The sequence below is a fragment of the Lynx rufus genome, unplaced genomic scaffold (genome assembly GCF_022079265.1).
Source record: "Lynx rufus isolate CCGP_SWC_20201006 ecotype Redwood Valley unplaced genomic scaffold, mLynRuf1.p SCAF_3, whole genome shotgun sequence".
Lineage (NCBI taxonomy): Eukaryota > Metazoa > Chordata > Mammalia > Carnivora > Felidae > Lynx > Lynx rufus.
Genome location: NW_025814845.1, coordinates 166494077 through 166515225, shown reverse-complemented (window position 1 = coordinate 166515225; position 21149 = coordinate 166494077). Strand labels below are relative to the sequence as shown.

The 21149-nt window shown below is 50.3% G+C and overlaps 1 protein-coding gene across 8 annotated transcripts in view; it reads left to right on the top strand.

Moving 5' to 3' along the window:
* The window catches only part of GFRA2 (GDNF family receptor alpha 2), a 96904-nt gene extending 77456 nt beyond the window's left edge, over nt 1-19448 (top strand). For 6 of the 8 annotated variants that reach the window (XM_047091384.1, XM_047091388.1, XM_047091386.1 and 3 more), the window contains 2 exons: nt 5405-5458; nt 6439-7808. In XM_047091384.1, coding sequence (XP_046947340.1) covers nt 5405-5458; nt 6439-6561 — 177 coding nt within the window. In that variant the 3' untranslated portion in view covers nt 6562-7808. Of the gene's footprint in view, nt 1-5404; nt 5459-6438; nt 7809-14871; nt 15136-18877 lie in introns of those variants that run through there. The other 2 variants (XM_047091385.1, XM_047091390.1) reach the window with 2 other exon arrangements.
* The last annotated feature ends 1701 nt before the right edge of the window (nt 19449-21149 follow it).

The following is a 21149-nucleotide window of genomic DNA, read 5'->3' as shown; positions in this document are numbered from 1 at the left end:
TGGGCTCTTGCTTTCTCTGGTCATGGTTTGTTTCAGTGTCCTTGGCATTTCCTGTGGTTTGCCCTGAGCCACTTTGCAGGGACCCATCAGATCAACTGGGGTTTCACCTTTCCCAGGGCTGCAGAGCCCTGGCAACACAGCCTCCTTTGCTCTTTTGGTCTCTACCAGCCAGTTTTTGCTTTCCCCCTTCATCCTACCCATCACACCTGGTGGAATTAGAAATGAATTTGGAGGGGTTGATGCAGCCCCCCCCTCAACACACCTGCGGTAGGCTCAGCAGCCTGCAGACACTTTCATCTCTTCCTCATCCCAGTGCGCAGGCCTGTGGGCATCAGAGTGGGGGACTGAGAGGCCTGTCAGTGTGTTGTAGGTCTATCAGGCATATAGTTCTGATATACAAATATGGCAGGTTTCAAAGCTTTGAATTACTTGAATGCATTCCTTCTTTTCTTCCCTTCTTCTGGCTTCCCTTATAGTCATTCATTTATTTGCCCATCAGTGCATTCATTCATTACTCAGTGTAGATTCTTCCTGCATGTTCTCTGTTCCAGGTTCTGAGGCTGACAGCTCACCAGGGCCAGTACCTTGGTCCCATACTGGTAGGATGGACAGGATGCACACTCAGATAATTGGTGGGGAGGAAGCGATTGGCACCCTAGGAAGGTGGATAAAGTGACACGGGGCCCAGAGGACGGAGGGCTGCTCTGGACTGGGAGTGGGGACAGAGGACTCATGGGCAGAGTAAACCCTGCTGCTGGGCCTGGAAGAACAGGGATTGCTGAGTATGTGGAGACATGGAATTGGAGTAGAGTGGGCAGAGGGGCTCGTGGGAGTGAGGACATGGAGTCAGCATAGCACAGAACAGGTCCAGTAGGGGAATCTGTTGGCCATATCTGGCCTGCTGCCTGTTTGGATAAATCAGGTTTTATTGGAATACAGCCACACCCCCTTGTTTACATATTTTCCATGTGCTACAGGCAGAGTTGCCTAAAATACTAACTTTCCTGGCCCTTTGCAGAAAATGTTTGCCTGCCCTGGTCTAGAGGAAGAGCAGGCCCTGGGTTGGGTGAGAACAGGGATGGGAATGCAGTCTGGTGAGCAGACTGAAACACGGGCTTTGGAGGGGCCACCAAAGGCTTTGGACTGGGGAACGTGCCGATGGGAAGATGAGCACTGTGATCTGGGAAGATTGTGACAGCAGGTAGAGATTGATTGGCAAGGGAGACGTGCTTGCAGGTGTGTTTGATCTTTGCCATAATCGATAGTCATAGGAGGCAAGATGGAAGCGTTGGGCCAGGGGTGGCAGGTAGCGGAGGGGAAGAGGAATGAGTTACTGGGTGGGCCTGCCAGGAGGAAGGCTGCGGAGGACACTGAGATTTGGGGGTGGGGCCAGGACCAGAAGCAGGGGACACGGTTTTCCCATGGACGCAACACTGGGCTTCGTCCCTAGCAGCTGGGCTAAGTCAGCAAGGACCTGGGACTGCCAGACCTGGCTTAGGGAGTGGGAGACAGAGGTGGGCAAGGAAGAGAGGAAGACAATAATTCTTTCAACTTCCTTTTGCCAGAGGGCAAAAACCCCTCTGGGAGAAATTTCTAGAAGGATGAAGCTTACCTTTGCTGCCTTTCTTCCTCTGTGTCTGTGCCCCTTGCCTCATTCAAGTCTCCCAGTGCCGTCTGCTTCTTTCATACTTCTGGAGGCCCCCTGTAGTACAGCCAAGCACACAAAGCCCCTGTACCCACCTTTCTGTCACAGGGATTTGCTGTTAAAAGCCCTGCCTCCTGCCATCCTTGCAGTCCAGACCTGTGCCCTTTGGGACACTGTAACCCAACAGTGCCTGGGCTTGCCTTGAAGGGAGGAGAGTCTCAGAGTAGTGATGGAAGCAGGACAGGGGTGAGCAGCTCACCTCTATTCCCATAAACTTGTTCCATCGGAGTCCAAGAAAATTGGGTGAGATGGGCATTGTGGGTGGCCTTAGGGGGGCATGGCCTCAGAGGGCAGCCTGCAACCTGCGGGATTTGGGGAGGGAGCAGCCTCTTCTCCTGCTCCCGTTTACTTAACCGGTGCTGAGATGACTGTGTGAATGTTTATTTGTCTCATTAGGGTGTGAGCAGAGCTGTGACTCATTCATCTTTAGAACCCCTTGTGGGAGCAGTGGGGGAAAGTTAATGGTGAGGGAGGGAGGCAGTGAATCTGAGCCACTGGTGGTTTTGCCATTAAGTAGTGCAACCTTCTCTCTGCGCCTCGCCCATATGCTGCTTTCAGAAAAGGTCAGCCGATGGGCAAACCCCCGCACTGCTCTGTGTGGCCGGAGCTGTGTGGGGGTCTCAGGTTTACCACTGGGGAGATTACTGTAGCCTTCCTTCACTGTCTGCTCTGTGTCTGCTGGAAGTCAGGTGCTGAGGCAGAGACTGCTCCATGTGCCGTGGGGTAGGGCTGAGGTAGCCCCAGGCTAAGGCTGACCCTGGGTTTCACCTCACAGCCCCTTCCTGGGCCCTTCCTGCATTTCTCATAGGCTCTGCCTTTGAATGCAAAACTAAGCTTGGCTCAGCCTCGTGCCTTGTGGAATTGAGGAGCCCTTACAGGTGTGTGGAGCTTTGCTGTGCCATGTGCACTGTCTCATGTAATCATCACAGTGGGTCAGTGATGTGTGTTTGTCTATTCCCTATTTTATAGATGAGAGAATGGATGTTCCAGTAGATGAAGTGACTTTCCCGGGTCACTGGATAAAGAAGGCTTGAGCCCGGGTCTCTGGTCTCTCAGGCTCTTCTTCCTTGGATCTAGGGAATTGTCCTGTGGGGATGGATGCCAAAAATTAAGACCCTTTGATCTAAAAGGGAAAGGCTGCATGGGTCTGTGAGGATAAAAATCTGTAAGCTAGATTTCACAGCACTTGAAGGAAGTACTTTTGGACAGCGAGAAGAAGCTCAGGATGTCACCTGGGCATTCAGCACACATTCAGTGTGTGGCTGGTGGCCCTGGAGCCTGCTGGACTGACATGTCATCAGTGCAGAGGGACATAGGTGAATGCTGTGGATGCTGGATATACAGTGGGTCACATGGGGTACAGGGAGAGGCCCTATCCCTGATCTTCATGGAGGCCAGTCCTTTTCTCCCACCACAGTCGCTGTGGCACCTGTCAGAGACCAGCAAGCAAGGATTGGATTGCCTTGGGGCTGGCCCAGGGGTGTGTGTCACTTTCTCTTGTTGATATGGGTCAGATGAGAGGATGAAGGCTCCTCTTCTGCTTCTTCCTCTCCTCCTGTTACCCTCCTTCTCCTGTGGCCCCTCCCTTCCTCTCTGTCCCCTGCCCCCTTCTCCCCTCTGTCCTCCCTGCTCCCCCCAAAACCCCCAAACTCTCTGCATGTGCTCTCCTAGGGTGCTGCCTCTCCTTTTTCTCTCTGTTCCCTTCCTCTCTTGATCCTTTCCTCTGCTCCTCCCCCTCTCTTTTTTCCTTGAATATTTGCCAACAGCCCCCTCTCCTCTCTTCTTCTAAGAGGAGCCTGTCAAGTCTGCTCACTCTGAGAAGCAAGCCAGCTGCTCCAGGTGAGATCTGTATTCAGATCTCCCCTCCACCCCACTGCTTTAATTCTAAGTCCTGGTGCTCCTCTGCTTTGCTGGCTTCTCTCTGTGTGACTTGGCCTGGGGCTCAGCCTTCCAGAGCCAGCGGTGGCCAGGCCCGTGTCGAGGACCCATCACAGAAGGTTGTACTGCAAGGCCCTAGAGGTCACTTAGTTTAGTTCTTTTCTGAAACCTGACTTATTTTTAAGTAGTAGGCTGTTTTTTAAAATACTTCTTGTGTATAGCTCCAACATATAGAACAAATAAAATCAGAGTTGCTTTAGTTGAAGTGGGGGTGAGAACACTCATCCTGGCTGTTTGATGCAACACAGACACGTTCCATATTTAGTGGCACTGGGGGAGGGGAATACACAGGAAGAGGACATGGGCCTGGAGACAGAGACCTGCCACACCTGGAACCCATGATACCTGGAAAGAATGCCAGGAAAAGCGTGTGTTGGGTCTTGTGGCATAGGATATCAGAAGTGCTGTGAATTGCTCAGGGGGGTGACCGAGGGAGGATTGTGTAGATGAGGGCAGTTGAATGGAAGATAGTGGTGACAGTGCAGCCCCGGGATGGGGTGGGCAGGCTCTGTCCAGCAGTGACCTCCCACAGGTCTGGCTGGAGCTGCACTTCATCTGTGGCAGTAGAATCCAGTCCTTGGGTTCCAAAGGGCCCTTCTTCAGGGACAAAGGTGGGTAGCATGGTAGGCTTGGATCTTGGCACCTGAAGTCATGGGCACTGTGGTCTTGAACAAGATCTTCCTGGGTCAGGTCCCTGGTTCCATTCCCGTTGTGCTCATCATCACCGTGGTCATATCTCCATGATTGGGAGTGACTTGGATTTTGGCTGGCCTCTGTGTGACAGCTGGGGCCTTGTTTTGCTGACCAGATGCCCAGGGTGGTAGATTGCCTATGATGTTTAAGGGATTATTGATACTTCTGGCCAAGAGCAGTGATTTAGGAATAATTTCTTGGGCTTCCTGGTGCTTATGGTGGCCAGAGCTTCCCCACATGTGCATTGGGAACCAAGCCATTTGAAGCCAGGGTAGAAACACCATGTCCCCCAGCTGGTTCCCATGGATCATTATTATGATGATAACAAAGGACACTTCCTCTTGCTCACCCTCTGGTCCTGCATCCAAGTGGTTATGCCAGGAGTAGAGAATCCTAGAATCATCAGTAGGCCAGCCTTCCTTTCTCATTCATCACCTCGGACCACCAAGCTCCCAGGTGCCCACATCTGTTTAGGGTGGAATGGCCAATGCCTGGCACTATTGCCATATGTCTTCCTACCATGCACCAGTGACAGACATCACTAATCAATTACAGTTCTCTTCCCCACAAGCCCAGATAAGGCTTATGAGCTTTTTGGAGCTGGCACTTGCATGCTGGTTCTGATATATGGCATTCATTCATTGAGTCATGGTTTCATGCATCTAGTAAAGCATTTACTGAGCTGGTGTTAATGAGCCAGACACTGCTTAGTGCAAGGAAAATGAGCCATGGTCCCTGCCCTGTCAAGAGGAGTTTTGAGTATAGTAGACAAACATGCAAATGTCTTGTAATTATTCCATCATGGTCTAAGTTGAAAGCAGAGTTAGGAATCCCTTCTCCAGGAGCCTAAGGGGGACAGGACCTAAGTGCTGATGGTGTGAGAAAGGGACCAGGTCTTTTTGCTACATGGGATTGAGCCAGCACTCTTCATGTGAATCTTGTGCTTAATGATGGCAACGGTGGATGGTGGGGCCATGGACTCTTTGGTCTTATTCAAGTCATGGGACAAAGCTTGGCCAGAGACCCAGCTCTGGTAGCCCATCCTTACTAGCACCTTCTCTTCCACAGGAACAGGGGCTAAAACCCAATAACTCCAAAGAGTTAAGCATGTGCTTCACAGAGGTGAGTGAAGGGCAGAGTGGGAGATGGCTGCAGGGGACTGGGCTAGAAGGGGGTGTTTCCTAGGTGAGTCTCAGACTCTGAGCCCCCAGATCCCATCGCATGAGCTTCTGGCCCACTTAGACGTGGGTGGGTGCTCACTGCACTGGGGGTGCAGGTTCGGAGGCTGCAGCCAGGGGCCTTGGCTGTCTCCTTGGGTGAGACACAAACAGCTGCTCTGAGCAGAAGCCCTCTTAAGCCCTCCTGACTCTTTATGACAAGTGTCTTGAGTACCTACTCTGTGCTGGTTCTGTGATATTGAGGAGATTAGGAGATGGGAAAAGACATAGTCCCTTCCTAAAAGGAGCCCCAAAACAGGAGTGTATCTATGACTCCATATATAGTGTGTGTAGGTATTTATATGTATGTATGTGCGTGTGTGTGTGTGTGTGTGTGCATACACACACACTCTCACATATATATATATATATAGAGAGAGAGAGAGAGAGAGAGAGGAAAAGAAGTATAAGCTCCTAGAGGAGAGTGCTCAGACAGAGATGTGTAGGGAAGAAGCTTCATGGAGCAGGGAGATTCAAAGACATTTAGGAACAGGTAGAACAGAACTTCTCCCTCCTCTCCTCTCAGGAAGCAGGTGCCTGTGGACCCCGAGAGCTCCTTCTTGAGACCTTAGGTACCATGCTCCTCCTCTCTGGTCTGTGTCCACAGACCCTCTTCCTCACTTGGCAGTGTCAACCCTTTTCCCTGGGGACTGCTGCCCGGTCTCCTGGAGCCTGGGGCTCAGCTCAGCTCAGCTCTGTGGAAGCCTAGCTCCACCTGCGGGCGAGCACAGAGCAGGGTCCCCTGGGTGGATGGGGTGGGCAGGGGCTCAAGAACTCCACTTCTCGAGTCCTTTCCTTTGCCTGATCCCAGCCCTACTGACTCCTTTGTTTTTCTGTCTTTTGTTGTGTTCTTTGCTTCTGTCTCCCCTTGTGTCATGGCTGCAGCTCACGACCAATATCATCCCAGGGAGTAACAAGGTGATCAAACCTAACTCAGGCCCCCACAGAGCCAGACCGTCGGCTGCCTTGACCGCTGTCTCCTTCCTGATGCTGAAGCTGGCCTTGTAGGCTCTGGGACCCATGTCGGGGGATTTCCGGAAACTACGCAGATGAGAACACCCGCCTGGCAACATGGAAACACACACACACACACACACACACACACACACACACACACACACACATCTTGCAAAAAAAAATTTTTCCCCACCGTGTCTCTGAACCTGTCTCCTCCCAGATTTCTTCTCTGGAGAAGTTTTTCTAAACCAAACAGACAAGTAGGCGGGCAGCCTGAGAGCTGGCCCAGAGGTCCCTCGGCAAGGGAAACCCAGTGCTGAGGAGGGTGCAAGGGTCTAGAAATGCCCTTCGTTTTCTCCCGGTGTTTTCTTCTCTGGACCTCGCTGACATAAAAGACCAAGATGACACCCCTGTGGCCTGAGGGACTGGAACTGTGCTGATGTGAACTGGGGCCAGGGATCCCCACTGGTGGCTTGGCAGAGGGCATCGGGCAGCAAAGCAGCCAGGCTGGCTGCTGGGGGTCCAGCTGGGCACCTCAGCACCTCCACTCGGTTTCGAGCATGGAGTTTGTTTTGTGCTCTCTGTCTGCATCTGAACTGAGAACCCCCAGTGATGCCTGTGGAGGGTGTGGTACCAGGCCCTCCGACTGTGGCATGGAGGGAGTACTGGGGCCAGCTCCAGGGAGCTTGGGAGCTCAGCCCTCTGGGGACATCCCCTTGGGCAGAGGGAGCAAAGCTTGGGCACCAGCTCAAGGCTGCTGCTTCCTGCTTGGTGGCAGGAATTTTGAAATCAAAGAGAAATGATCCGTCATTGGCTCTTTTGGTTTCTTGTGGGTTCATTTGGTGGGTCTCCCACCAGGGAGAGGGGCAGAGAAGAACATGGCGGGACACCTGCTGGCACTGTGCTTCACTGGCCGCAGCTCTCTCCTCCTCTCGGCCCCCTGTTCCTCTTTTCCACATTCTCTCCTCATTTCCCAGACAAGCGCCAACTCTATGTACATAACACAACTCCTTTCTCAACATATATGTATATATAGATCCATATACATATATTGTGTGGTTTCCCCTTTTTTCCTTTTTTTAAGAAACAAAACTATCGAAATAATACCCCAACAGATGAGCGAAAATGTATTATTGTAAAGTTTATTTTTTTTAACAATGTTGTCTATAATGGGAAAAAAAGGAGATTGACTCCCTGTGTCTCTGCCTCTGTCAGGCTGACTGGGCTGTGGAAGGGGGTTCCTGATCCGTATTCATACTTAGCCAAGGCTCCAATAAACATACTAGGAAGCAATTTGCCTTCTGCCTCCCTCCGGTGTGCCTTCTTCTGCTATTTTTTTCCTTGGCACAGTGCTGCCTCTTGGCTGCTTACCTGGGGTCCTGGTGGGCCTTGGAGAATGTGTGTGTATGTGGGGGGGGGGACATGCACACATGTGCACATGTGTCTCCATCTGTTATGTGTCTTTGATGTGGGTGATGGAGCTCCTTTAGGAGGTGGTTTTACACTTGGTGGGTCTCTGCGTCCCGGCTATGCTCAGCCTTCTGGGCCGTTCTTCACCCATCCTCCTCTACCTTCCCTTACCTATCAGTGCCAGTGCCTGTTGGTCCCCACCTTGAAGAGAAAGAAAGTACCTTTGGGGACCTGGAGGGGCAGGAGACCAGTTGATCTTGACACCTCGGGTATATTTTTGTTTTAAGGTTGTCTGTGTGGTCCTATTAAGTGGCCCATTGGTCTTATGTGGCATGAGGTGATATCTTCTCACTGGGACTCCTGGTTTATTTAAGGTATGTGATTATGAAGGCAGGGATCTGGTCTTCTGGGTCCTACTAGAGAAGGAAGATGACCATGATCCATCCCTTCTTCTCTTTTTCTCCATTTACCACCCGGGCTCCACCTGGACCCTGGGCCTGCTGTATTCCCTGGGGAGATTCTCCCTGGAGAAGGCTAGGAGGATGGCTGCTGGCCGAGTGTGTGTACGTGCACCCACGTGCAGGCTTGTGAGTGTTCATATGCATGTATGAGTGTGTGCACATGGCAAGATGAAGGAGGAAGACTGTCATGTGAGGGGGTGCTCCCACTGTCAGGGCTGCACATGATCCCATCCTGTCGCCATTGGGAGATGAGATGCTGTTTTCTGCTCTCTCCAAATGGCTCTTGTTTCCAGTTGCTGAAATGTCGGCAACATTGGCCTATGGTGGTGAGTAGTGTGGTGTACAAGTTCCAGCCTGTGCATGGAGGGCCAGTGGGCCAGTGAACTGTCTTCCCTAGCCACCACTGGTGTTACTGTGTGTGGAGGTGGCTGTGGAGTTTACTTGGGAATTCATGTTCTTTGTGAACAGCAAAGACTGGCTAACTTAAAAGGCTTTGGGGGGAAAAGGCTCAGAATCAGTGGAAGGTGGGGGGACCAGGGGAGGGTACAGTGGGAACCAAAGGACATCTGAAGGGGCAGAAGGCATGATCTACAGGGTCAGCATGCTGCTGTCTCTGTGATGAATGACTACCAACTTGTCCAACCGGTTTACTGGGGCCTTGTGCCTACCTCCTGCCATACTTTTGTGAGAGAGGAGAATATCTCACATCTGGTATTCCTAATGTGATATAAACCCTTGGCTTGCATAATGAGGGAGAGAAGATTTCCTGAAAGGAACTGGAGGTGCCAGAATAGATGCAGGGCAGCTTTACTCTGCCTTAAAACCTCTCCCTGTCTAGGTATCACATAGCTGAAATTTTACCATGAAATATTCATTCCTTTGGTTGAGATGATTCCTGTTCCCTGTGATTCTCTCAAAATGTGTAAATAAAAGTGGGAAGAATAAAATGTTACTATCTTAATGCTAATTAGTTTAATAGTTTGAATGAATCTTAGTAACATTAAGACATTTGGACCTAAACACTGAGATTGGGCATGGGGGACAGATAAATGAAGAGGGGCAGGAATGGAATCAGGAGAAGATTGGTAAGGACTCCAGAGATAGAGCTAAAATTGTTTTAGTGTTCTTTTGGGGAGAGTCAGCTGCATCAAGTATAGGCTCACTGTGCCTTTACCCCAGTTAGCAGTCTATACAATGTGCTTTCTTTGCCATTAGTCCCTTGGGGATTCCTGACCTGAGGTATGCATCTGTCTGCAACTAGGCTCTAGTACCTTGATGAGACTGAGATCACATAGGAATGCTTTTCCTCTCCCTGGAGAGGCTTCCAGCCTGCGATGATTTTGCTCAGCCAAGAACCCAGACATCAGCTTCCCACCTGGCTCATGCCCTGCCACCCTCCTGTAACGTAGATAGGACCACTCAGAATGCACTGAAGGCCCAGTGGAGACCTATGATGGTGGCAGATCCAAGAAGGCTGATTCAGGAGCACAGAGGGCTCAGTATCAAGTGAGCCACGCCCTGGTCCTGAGCTGACCTTGGTGGAGAGCTGCACAGCTGGACCTCTGCCTTGTTCTGAGACCAGATGCAGGGTCATTACCTCAGTTTCCTGCATCTCACACCCTGCCTTCATAACCTACTTTACAGCATAGGTTTCCCAAGACTGAGCCCAACCTTGCTCTCTAGAGTCCTTCTAAGACACAAGGCCTGACTCGATCCTTAGGCCCTAGCTGGGCCCTGCTGTGTCCACCAGACCTTCTAGATGCCGAGCAGCTTTGGGGCTGACAGGGTGCCCAACTGTCATCTGCTTTCTGGATCCTGCCCATGGCTCACCTGCTTACTGAGATGTCCACCCAGGAACTCTGGTTTAGCCTCCCCTGTGCTGGTTAACTGCTGGTCCCTGGGCTCCCAGGGTCTGATGGTCCACCTGCAAGGACTTAATTTCATGCCAAAGGGCCTCATGGGGGTGGTGTGCATGTGCTTGTCTCTAGTTCCCAGATCTGTCTCAGGGACTGCCTGATGCCCATACAAAGACTTGCCTTTCCTTACATGAGAGCAAAGCTTCAGTGTTGCCTTCTGCTGGAGAAATTTTTTGCCAGTCTTTTCTAATCTGTGAAATGAGCTTAAGCTGAGTGTTCCCTCTCTTGTAGGCTGGGATACCAGGGGATAAAACTGGCCATACACTCTGTGTTAATACAAGTAAATGTATTCATAGCCTGTTGCCTATTCCTTTAAAGTCTCAGTGGGGAGTAGATATTTATCTTTTAGAAAGAGATTTAGCATGCCTGGGTGGCTCAGTTGGTTAAGCATCCAACTCTTGGTTTTGGCTCAGGTCATGATCTCACGGCTTCATGGGTTCGAGCCCCACATTGGACTCTGTGCTGGCAGCGCAGAACCTGCTTGTGATTCTCTCTCTCCCTCTCTAGCTGCCCTTCCCCCACTTGTGCTGTCTCTGTCTCTCTCAAAATAAAAATTTTAAAGAAAGATTTAATTTTTTAAGGAAAAGGCAGTCATTTGGAGCCAAAACTGGTAAAAAGTTGGTATTTAAAAAAATGTTTATTTTTGAGAGAGAAGGGGTGCAAGCATGCACATGAGTTAGGGAGGGGCAGAGAGAGAGGGGGACAGAGGGTTTGAAGCAGGCTCTGTGCTAACAGCAGACTCCAGTGCAGGGTTTGAACTCATGAACTGCGAGATCACAACCTGACCTGAAGTGGTAAAGTTGGATGCTCAGATGACTGAGCCACCCAGACACCCAAAAAGTTGGTACCATTCTTAGTGGTGGGTTTAAATGGTGGAAACACTGGTTTCTGTCTTCTTGTTCAACCTTGGTTACCTCATCTACAAAGTTCTGTTAGAGGATAGTTAAGGTCTTTCTCAACTCTGAATAAGCTCTAGAGGGGGAGAGAGATACAGAGACAGAGGTTTACACCAGAAGTGCTTTTCCTGCTCAGTGCCTCCAGTGTTCTGAGTAAGGGGGAGTCATCCCCGTCTGCTACATGACCATTTCAAATTCTAAGTTCAGATGTGTTTTCTAAAAGCCCAGACATACCACTTCATTGTTACATTCCTATCTCAAGACAAGTGAGCAAATGGAAAGGGCTTTGAAATCCTCACAAAGATGTGGTTTATAAAATCAGGGCTGTGCAGAGAAGCATTAGTTAATCAGAACATTATTTGCCACATTCCACTTCTGGAGTGAAGTGCTTTTTTGTGCTCTACCTTCCAGAGCAGAAAAAGGGAAGTGAACAATATAGAAGGATTTTAATAGCATTACTCAAAACTGAAACCAAATGTGGATATTTTAAAATATGTATATATAAGATTTAACCAACGCTTACATAGCCCTCACATGCACCAGACACTGTTCCAAAATTGCGTGAGTATCAACTCATTTCATTCCCATGGGGATACAATTAGTTTAGCTCTGCCTCCCCATACTACATACTGAGCAGACTGAAGCATAGACAAGTTGCGATCCTGCCCAAGATCATACAGAGGGTAGGTGGTGTGGCGGCACTCTGACACAAGCCCAGGTGGGCTGCCTTGTGGGTCTGGGCTCAAACTGCCCAGCTGCTGCCTGAGCCACACTGCCACACTTGTCCCTGGCTCTGTGCTGGCCCTAAGCTGGCCTGACCAAGGCAGCCACTTCCCTGGGGGCTCCAGTTAATCTGGGCTTCGTTGCTGTGCTTTCCCTTCCCTCTCGGCCTATAGGGCAATGGTGAGGGAGTTCTGTAAACCGGTTCATTAAATCCAATACATTGCAGACTCCAGAAGGGAGAGAGGCATGAGGAAGATGCAGCTCTAGACGTGGCCCATCCCAGGTCCTTCTGATGGGGAGAGTCCCACCTCGGTGTTTGCTAGGACGAGTGTGGACCTTGTGCGGAAACAGTTTGGTAGGAAGATGGCCTTTTGAGGAAGAAGACTGACCATCTGGGGACCTGCCCTTGACTCTGAACTGCTCTTGCTTTGGGGACACCATGGTGATGATGATGGAAGAGGACACATTTGGGGCTAGGCAGACCTGAGTTTGAATTACAGATCTGCCATTGACCAGCCAGGTGATCATGTCTAGTATGAGCTTCAGGTTTCTCATCTGTAAAATGGGGATGGCTGTCCCTGCCTCATAGGAACTCTTGTCAGGATTAAATGGGATTATACCCTGCCAAGGGACTGGCGCACAGTGGGCAGGCCATCAGCCATGCCACTCCCGCTTCCAGTGGGCCAGCCAGCCTGGACCTCCGCAGATTCTCTGCACCTGCCTGGCTCACCAGGTCTCATCCTCATGGCAGCCAGATGCCTTGTGGTAAACACAAGAACACAATGGTCATTAGGCCCCTGGACTGTGCTCTTTGAAGGATTGCTATGTGGTGTTGAGAGGGCAGGAGAGGTGGGGAGAGAAAAAAGGGAAACTTCCTTGTTATTTGTAAAGCACAGTTGACTTGATCTATGAGTCACTGGGGACAGTGGCTACAGAACAGCCAAATGTCATGCTCTCTCTGGAGTCCTTTTGATTGGCCACTTCCTCTCCATGCATGAAGGCAGGAGACGTGCTGCTGCAGTGACATCTCAGCTCAAGGGCACCAGGGCAAATGCATATCAGATCAGCAGCCCCAAATGAAGACCAGGAAGCACTCATCAGCCGTGAGGCCTGGGAACAATGTCAGCACCCGCGGGTGACAGGCTGGCATGGGGTCCTGGAGGGTCCAAGGCAAGCTTGGGAACTCCCTGTGAGGAGGGAGCCCCAGGCCCCAAACCCCTGTTTTGTGATGAATTCTGAATTACTTCCATGCTTTCTGAGCAGAACTTTCTCTCCTCTGTGATTTCCCTATAGAAAAAAAGGCTGGCAATGAGGTGTGAGTCTGATGACACGTTCAAGCTCATATGCTGTCCTCAAGAATTGTAGGGTATACTGGGGCGCCTGGGTGGCGCAGTCGGTTAAACGTCCGACTTCAGCCAGGTCACGATCTCGCGGTGCGTGAGTTCGAGCCCCGCGTCAGGCTCTGGGCTGATGGCTCAGAGCCTGGAGCCTGTTTCCGATTCTGTGTCTCCCTCTCTCTCTGCCCCTCCCCCGTTCATGCTCTGTCTCTCTCTGTCCCAAAAATAAATAAACGTTGAAAAAAAAATTTAAAAAAAAATAAAAAAAAAGAATTGTAGGGTATACTTGAAGGGGTGTCGTGGGACCTGGGCTCAAAGTCTGGCTGGCCATCTATCAGCTAAGTCACTGAATTTCTCTGAGCCTCAGAAAGATTGCTGTCCGAGATCAGCAAACTTTTTTCTGTAAAGGGCCAGATAATAAGTAGCATAGGCTTTGTGGGTCGTGGCATCTTGGCTGCCAACTATCAACTTGGTCTTTGTAGCTTGAAAACAGTCATAGGCATTGTGTAAATCATGGGGCTTGTCTGTATTCCAATAAATATGTATTTACAAAAGCAGATATGGGCTGAACTTGGACTAGGGGTTATAGTTTGCCACCATTTGCTTTAAATAATCTCTGAGACCAAGCTCTCAATCCTGGGCATTCTGACTACTGAGGTTTGGTGGCAGGAATGCTAATGGGTGGAAGGGCTGAAGTTATCCTGGGGTTGTAAGAAGAGAGAGGACAGTCCACCACTGTGACAGGGGAGGTGAAATTGGTGGGAGAGGACACCAGAAGGAAGGGTCCTGTGCTGGGCAGGAAGGAGGAGAGAACCACGTAGCCTATGGTCTGTGCTCACAGAAGTGTGGTCTGGAGTGTGGGGGGCTGCAGTTGTGTTCTGCACGGGGGCTTTGGGCCAGGAGGGCAAATAGGTTGGAAATTCAGCTGTGCTCAAGTCATCCATCCATGGGCCCACCCTGGGCTTGAGGAGGGGTCATCGCTTGCTGGTTTGCATGAGGGCTCCTGTATGTGCTGGAGCAGGGCCTGTGGCTAAGAGCAAGGGCAGTTGCCATTCTAGGGGCTGGGAGGGGAGAAGGCAGGGTGTGGCAGTGGAGCCCCTGAAAGCCCCTGTCGTCAAGTCACTTAACCTGGTTGACCCCCCGCCCTTTCCTCAGCTACAAAGGGAAGGGTCAGAGGCACTGTTCTCCAAGCTTCCTTTCCATAAATAGGATTCTCTGATTTTATGACTGCCAGCTATTTCTGAACTCACTAGCCCGGCACAGAATGACTTGGAAGGAGACGGAATTCATCTCTCTTTCAATAAACGCCGCCACCCGCTTGGTTGCTCCAATTTTTCACCAAGTGTCTTGTGCAGAGCTTCGGACTGCTGCCATGGGGCTCATTCTGGGTATGGCTGATGGTGGTGCTCTCTCAGGCTCTGCCTCATTTCTTTCCCTTGCAAGGTGGCATTTCCCAGAAAGTCAACACCTGCTGGGGCCACATGGAGGTATACCCACCATGTCCTGTCTGAGTCCCCATCTTGACCGGGATGCTGCTCAGGGGTCAGAAGTCATGGAGCTGTTTACACTTGGACCACCCAGGCGGGAGGTGACTAATCCTCATCAAATATGTCTGCAGGAGGAGTTTGCCCAGCCACCTTGGCCAGCATGATTTGGGGTGCTGAAGCTCATGCAGCCAGAAGAGAGGCATCTGAGAAAACCTCTGCCGTGATTTTTCCCGGGCCTGCACAGTGGACTCCCCTTCTTTCTTCCCTGCCCACCCACATGCAGGCGCTTGACAATTTAAAATAAAGGCTGCAGCTCTCTACTTCATTTAAACAGCAGAGTCTAGCTTAGTCGGCCAAACAAATCCTTGTGGGATGACACCTTTGGCCCAGCGCATCCTTCACTTTTATCCTCCATGGAAGATGAAAGGCCTTTTTTTCAGGGGTCTCTACAACCTGAAATCACTCTTAATTCTCATTGTGTGAGAAAGCTGGGTGGGTGTGAGGCCCCAGGACATGAAGGACTCTAAAATGCCTGCCTCCTGGAAGTTTGTAGCTGGGAGCTGCTGAAATAACCTTCTCTTCCAAATGAGGAAGCAACTTTATTGATGACTGGAAATGGTCCAGAGGGGCTATTGTCTGGGTGATGGGGAAGACCCCTCGGCAGCCCTCAACCCTGCCCAAGTCCATGCATCTCAACGTCTGGGTATCTGGGGCCTGGACAGCCATGGAGAGGACAGGTCTAGAAAGACCCCTGGGTAATCAGAGGAATGTTTGTGGGAGCAGCCACAAGTGTAGGTCCCTGTCATGGATGGGATGGGGCTGAGCTCACGCTGTGGCCCTCGTTCCTCTTTGGGCATTAGCTGGCAGGGCTTTCTCCATTCACCCTGGCACCTGCTCCTGAGTCTGACAGACAAAGGACCCCATGCATCTGGGTGACAATTCAGCCTGCTTGGTCCTCAGGTGGGCATCTGCATGTGGACTCAGGGAGTCACAGCTCTGGTGTGAAATCTGATTGTGTCAGGACAGTGGGAGGGCTGGGGATGGGTACTATCTCCTTCTGAAAAACTGTGATGGATGGAGTGATTGATTTCCATGGAAGGTGGTGGTCCTGAAAATCCCTCTGACTTCCACCCTGGGGGCTGCTGTCCCAGAATCCCTTCCCTTTTCACTCCACCTGCTGCTGTCCCTGGCCGGGGCCGTGGCCTTGGACACTTCCTTTTGCTGGAACCACTCCAGAGCCTACAATTTAGGCAGGCAAATGTGGGTTTTGACTATGGGTGTGGCTCAACAGATTAGGTGACTCCCATGTGCTGTGGGGCATCCAGAATTCAGACTATCCAGTCATTCTCTTCCTGGAATGCCATCTTTCCTTCTCCTTGTATGGGTGTCTGTTCAGCATCTGTAGACCTGGAGAAGTAAGGGCTTTCCTCCTTCTAGTTCTCTGCTTCATGTCAGGTTTGTTCTTCCTGTTAGCAGCTGAGCCCAAATGAGCAGCATTTTGGGGATGTGTCCCCTCAAAGTCCCTGAACTAGCTGTTCTCTGCTTCCATTTTGATCCTCCCATCCATGCTCCCCCCACCATCCAGTCCTGCCCTTGGTGGTGTCCTCACCATGGGTTATGGAGTTGAGGGCAGAAACCTATAGGGTTCCTGTCAGCTTGGCAGGCAGCCTCCCTTCACCTGCATGGTTTGCCCCAGGAGCTCCATCTTCCCCACTAGCAGCCTCTTCAAATTTTCCTGTGCGTTTTCTTGTATCCCTCCATCCACTGGGGACAAACTCTTCTCATCTGAATGAATTGGGAGGTCAAGGGAGACTCACCTAAATGAATAAAAAAATCTGAACTTTAGAATCTTGCTGAATGAGTAGTATGATGTCTTTGCAGTAGGCCAAAGCCTTTGTAATGGCCTTTAAGGCCCACGGGATCTGGCTGGCTGCCTTTCCCATCTCCTTCCCAATTGCTCTCCCCTGCCTACTCTGCCCCAGCCACATTGACCTCCTTGCTGTTCTTTGAACATGTGAGACTGGCTCCTACTTCAGGGTCTCTGTAGTGGCTGTTCCATCTGTCTAGGGTACTCTTCTAGTCATTCTAGCTACCTTCCCTGCTCCCTGCTTCAGGTCCCTACTCAAATGTCAACCAACTAATGATAACTTTCCTGTCCAGGATACCTCTTTCGGCACCCTCTTCAGGACTTTCCACTCCCTAATGTCTTACTTCCCCAAAGCACGTGTCACCTTCTGACTGACTATACATACACATATACGTTCATGTGTATTTGGTGTCTCTGTGTGTGTGTGTGTTGGGAGTTTATGACCTGCCTCACTCCACTATGATGTAATCTCCAAGAGTACAGGAGTTCCATCTGTTGTTTTTTCATTGTCATATCCTTAGCACCTAGAAGAGTGCCTGGCAGAGAGAGACCTCTGCAAATGTTTGTTGATTGGCTGAAAGTTGATAAGGAGTTTGAGCAGATCCTGGAGAATGAGCAGGTGGCACATTGAGAGAAAACAGGGTTGGGGAGGAACAGAGAGAATCTTGAATTAGCATATCAAAGCAGAAGCCCAGGGAGTGTTGGCTGGACACATTTTCCTTATTGTTGAAACAAGTCCAGAGTCTGTACTCTCTCCCAGGCCACACAGAGTGTACTTAACAGCAAGGCTGATACTAGAACTCAGGATTCCGTTTGTTAGTCTGATCCTCCTTCCACCTTGGACAATGGCTTCTTCTCTTAGGTGGTTGTATACATACTCTGTGATCTCATTTAAAATAATTAATTAGCTTAGCAAACTCTTCTGGTGGATAGGACAAAAGGAATGTTCAGTGGAGGTGGTAAGGCACAGGTTTACACCTGGTCAGATTTGATGAGGGTGTCTAAAGAAACCCCTTGGCTGAGGATGGTGGCTTGAACATCTGTTTAAACAACTTCGGTGGAGTTCCTTTGCAGGAAGCTTATTTTATAATCAAGCTCACAGGCATCAGGATTTCTCCATCCCATCCCTCCAAGGCACTGTATGTCCTCATTTACCCAGCCTCATTCTCCTAGTTAAAAAATTGGGAGGTTGGGGGCGCCTGGGTGGCGCAGTCGGTTAAGCGTCCGACTTCAGCCAGGTCACGATCTCACGGTCCGTGAGTTCGAGCCCCGCGTCAGGCTCTGGGCTGATGGCTCGGAGCCTGGAGCCTGTTTCCGATTCTGTGTCTCCTTCCCTCTCTGCCCCTCCCCCGTTCATGCTCTGTCTCTCTCTGTCCCCAAAAAAAAAAAAAAAAAAAAAAAAAAAGTTGAAAAAAAAAATTAAAAAAAAAAAAATTGGGAGGTTGGTAAGGACAATCTACCCAGTGTATGAGAGTGAGCTTGGAAGGGTTCCTCCACCTCCTGGATGGAGAGGTGGAGGAAGGGGGCAGGGGGTTTATTCACTCTGTGAAGCTGCTGATAATAAAAGGGGAAAATTAAGTCTTGCTTGTTCAGGTATGTGATTGAGAAAGGCCGTCAGCAGAGGGACGAGGAGCTTGTTAGAAATCACCAGGCCATTACAACCGAGATCAACAGCTGCCTCTTGAAATGGGGAGGAAATAGATACAATCTCAGGAAGGCGATAAAATTGAAAGGTTCCAGTGCGCCCTGGTGAACAAACATAACCTCATACAAAGTCTATTTGGGTGAGCAGCCTCCTTATCATAATTATCCCCCCAGCTACTGGTGTTGGAGAGTGAGGGGCATTGATCTGGGGGACTGGAGTCAGGGGTCACAGGCAAAGTTCCTTTGCCTCCTGTCAGGGGTCACAAAGCTGCTGACTTTTTTTTTTTTTTTTCTTCAACGTTTTTATTTATTTTTGGGACAGAGAGAGACAGAGCATGAATGGGGGAGGGGCAGAGAGAGAGGGAGACACAGAATCGGAAACAGGCTCCAGGCTCCGAGCCATCAGCCTAGAGCCTGACGCGGGGCTCGAACTCACGGACCGCGAGATCGTGACCTGGCTGAAGTCGGACGCTTAACCGACTGCGCCACCCAGGCGCCCCCAAAGCTGCTGACTTTTAAAGGCAAAGGAGAAGCCAGGGACCATGAACAGCAAACCCTGGATCTTAAGTTTTTGAAATGTACTGACAATCTTCTACTTAAGAAAATGCTTCATGTGCATGACACAGGGCTCTCCATGGAGGGCGAGTGGAGGAGGGCTGCGTGCGGCACTGCCTGCTGGAGCTCCACACCTGAGCAGCTGGCTGTGCAACTCAGGGGCCACGTTTCCTCTTCTGTGCTCCTGTTCTGCGGTGAGAGGTGATGGGTATGTGCATTCCAGTGAGCACATATATATGCACACACGTACACATTTCTTCTTGGCGGAATAATGAGGGTGGGTGGAATTGTTCACTCTGACAATTCTCTGAGCCAAATCTGAGTTCCTTTGTGGGAAGCTGACTGACAAATCAAAGGGCAGTGGGCTGAGAAATGGCGGGACTATGGGGACTGGTCTCTTTGGCCTCGCCCTGTGGCCACCCAGCTGCTTGTGTTCTCAGGTGACTAGGGGACGACGGTTGGGCCTGACAGTGGGCTGGGGGGAAGCCCCCACTGCAGGAGGGTCCTGCTGTCTGTCCATCTGCCTTCCTGTCTCAAATCTGACTGAGAGCCTGCCAGTCCAGGGCATTTCCTTTAATGGCCCCTGTGATGGCACTCTTCCTGTGATAATTTACAACTGGTGAAGAATTTGGCTAAGTCCTTTATTTGGCTTTTTTTTTTTTTAAATTTAAATGCTTTATTTATTTTTGAGAGAGAAAGACAGAGCACGAGCAGGGGCAGGGCAGAGAGAGAGAGAGACATAGAATCTGAAGCAGGCTCCAGGCTCCAAGCTGTCAGCACAGAGCTCGACTTGGGGCTCGAACCCATGAACTTGGAGGTCATGACCTGAGCTGAAGTTGGACACTTAACCAACTGAGCCATCCAGGTGCCCCTTCCTTCACTTGGCTTTTAAAAATGTCATTAACTGTTTGCATGTGAACTCAGAGAGAAATCCAAAGAAGAGTGGACGGGGAGAAAAGCAGCCACAGAGAAGGCTGTGGAGGGATTTTCCCTTTCACTTTAGTTGGCTTCCCTATGCATGGGGGAGATTGCCTCATAACAAAAGGTTGGTGGATTTCGACACTGCATCCCTTTGGATGGGATCTAGGATGTATTTGCCCTTTGGGGAATTCTGCTTATAGCCCTCAGGGCTGTAGTGAAGTGGCCAGTGCCCTTGAGATGGAGGACAGGCAAAGGTCAGGGGGGTTCTAACAAGCTCCTCATCACTGAGAAGTCGTCATTTGTGGGGGCCTTTGACTGGCTGCTCCACCAGGATGGGCAAGACCATTGGCTTGCCCTAGAGGAAAAGTTGTGAGGGAGGCGGTACCTGCTGGGGAATCAGGGAAGCAAGGCTGTGGTCCTTGTTCTGGTCTAGGTGGCTTCCTTCTGTCTGCCTCATTTTTCTCTTCTGTCAGTGAATGGTTTGGAGCAGATGGTCAGGCAATCTAGAGCGAGTGAATGGGTGAGACTGTAGGTGGCCAGCTGGAGAAGATGGGCTGTCTCTGTGTGGGCCAGTTGAATTTCCAGCTCCTTCAGCACTAAGCTCCTGCTAAATGACTGTGGGAAGCCCCTTAACCTCTATAGTCTCAATCTGTCACCTCAAAAGGGGGTTAAGCAAACGTATTTTGAAGATTTGGGAGTACTGAATGAGCTAATGTGAATGTAGTGCAGGGCCTGGCACACAGTAGGCTCTTTAACAAAATAGGTCCCACCAGGGTGCTTGGGTGGCTCAGTCGGGTGGCCATCCAACTTTGGCTCAGGTCACGATCTCATGGTTTGTGAGTTTGAGTCTCGTGTAAGGCTCTGTGCTGACAGCTTGGAGCCTGGACCCTGCTTCAGATTCTGTGTCTCCCTCTCTCTCTGACCCTCCCCACTCACACTCTGTCTCTCTCTGTCTCAAAAATAAATGAACATTAAAACAATTTTAAACAAAATAGGTTCCCTTCTCATTTTCTTTATTCCCTCATTGCCCACACCTCCATTTTTCTGGCTCACTTGCTGCACCAAGTTTGAGAATTGGAAAGCCATATAAGGCGACTGTGTTAGTTTGATTCCCTGTACAAATATGCACACTGGGGGACATTTTAGCATTCCACTCTCAGCTCCCTTGGGGGGATTGCTGTAAGTCCCAGCCACCTGATGAAGGTTTGCTTTGTCTGCAAACCCATTCTGGAAGACACTGCCCATTATAGGCAATAGCCCTGAAATACATGATCTTAGATTTTAGTACAGGAAAAATGAAGTCTTCCTTGATGTTAGACCACTGTAGAACAGTTCATATTTCCCCTTTTGGACTTTGTTGCCAGAAAACTCAATTAAATTTTGTATTTTGGAGCTATAATACCCGAAATACTTGTACAACCT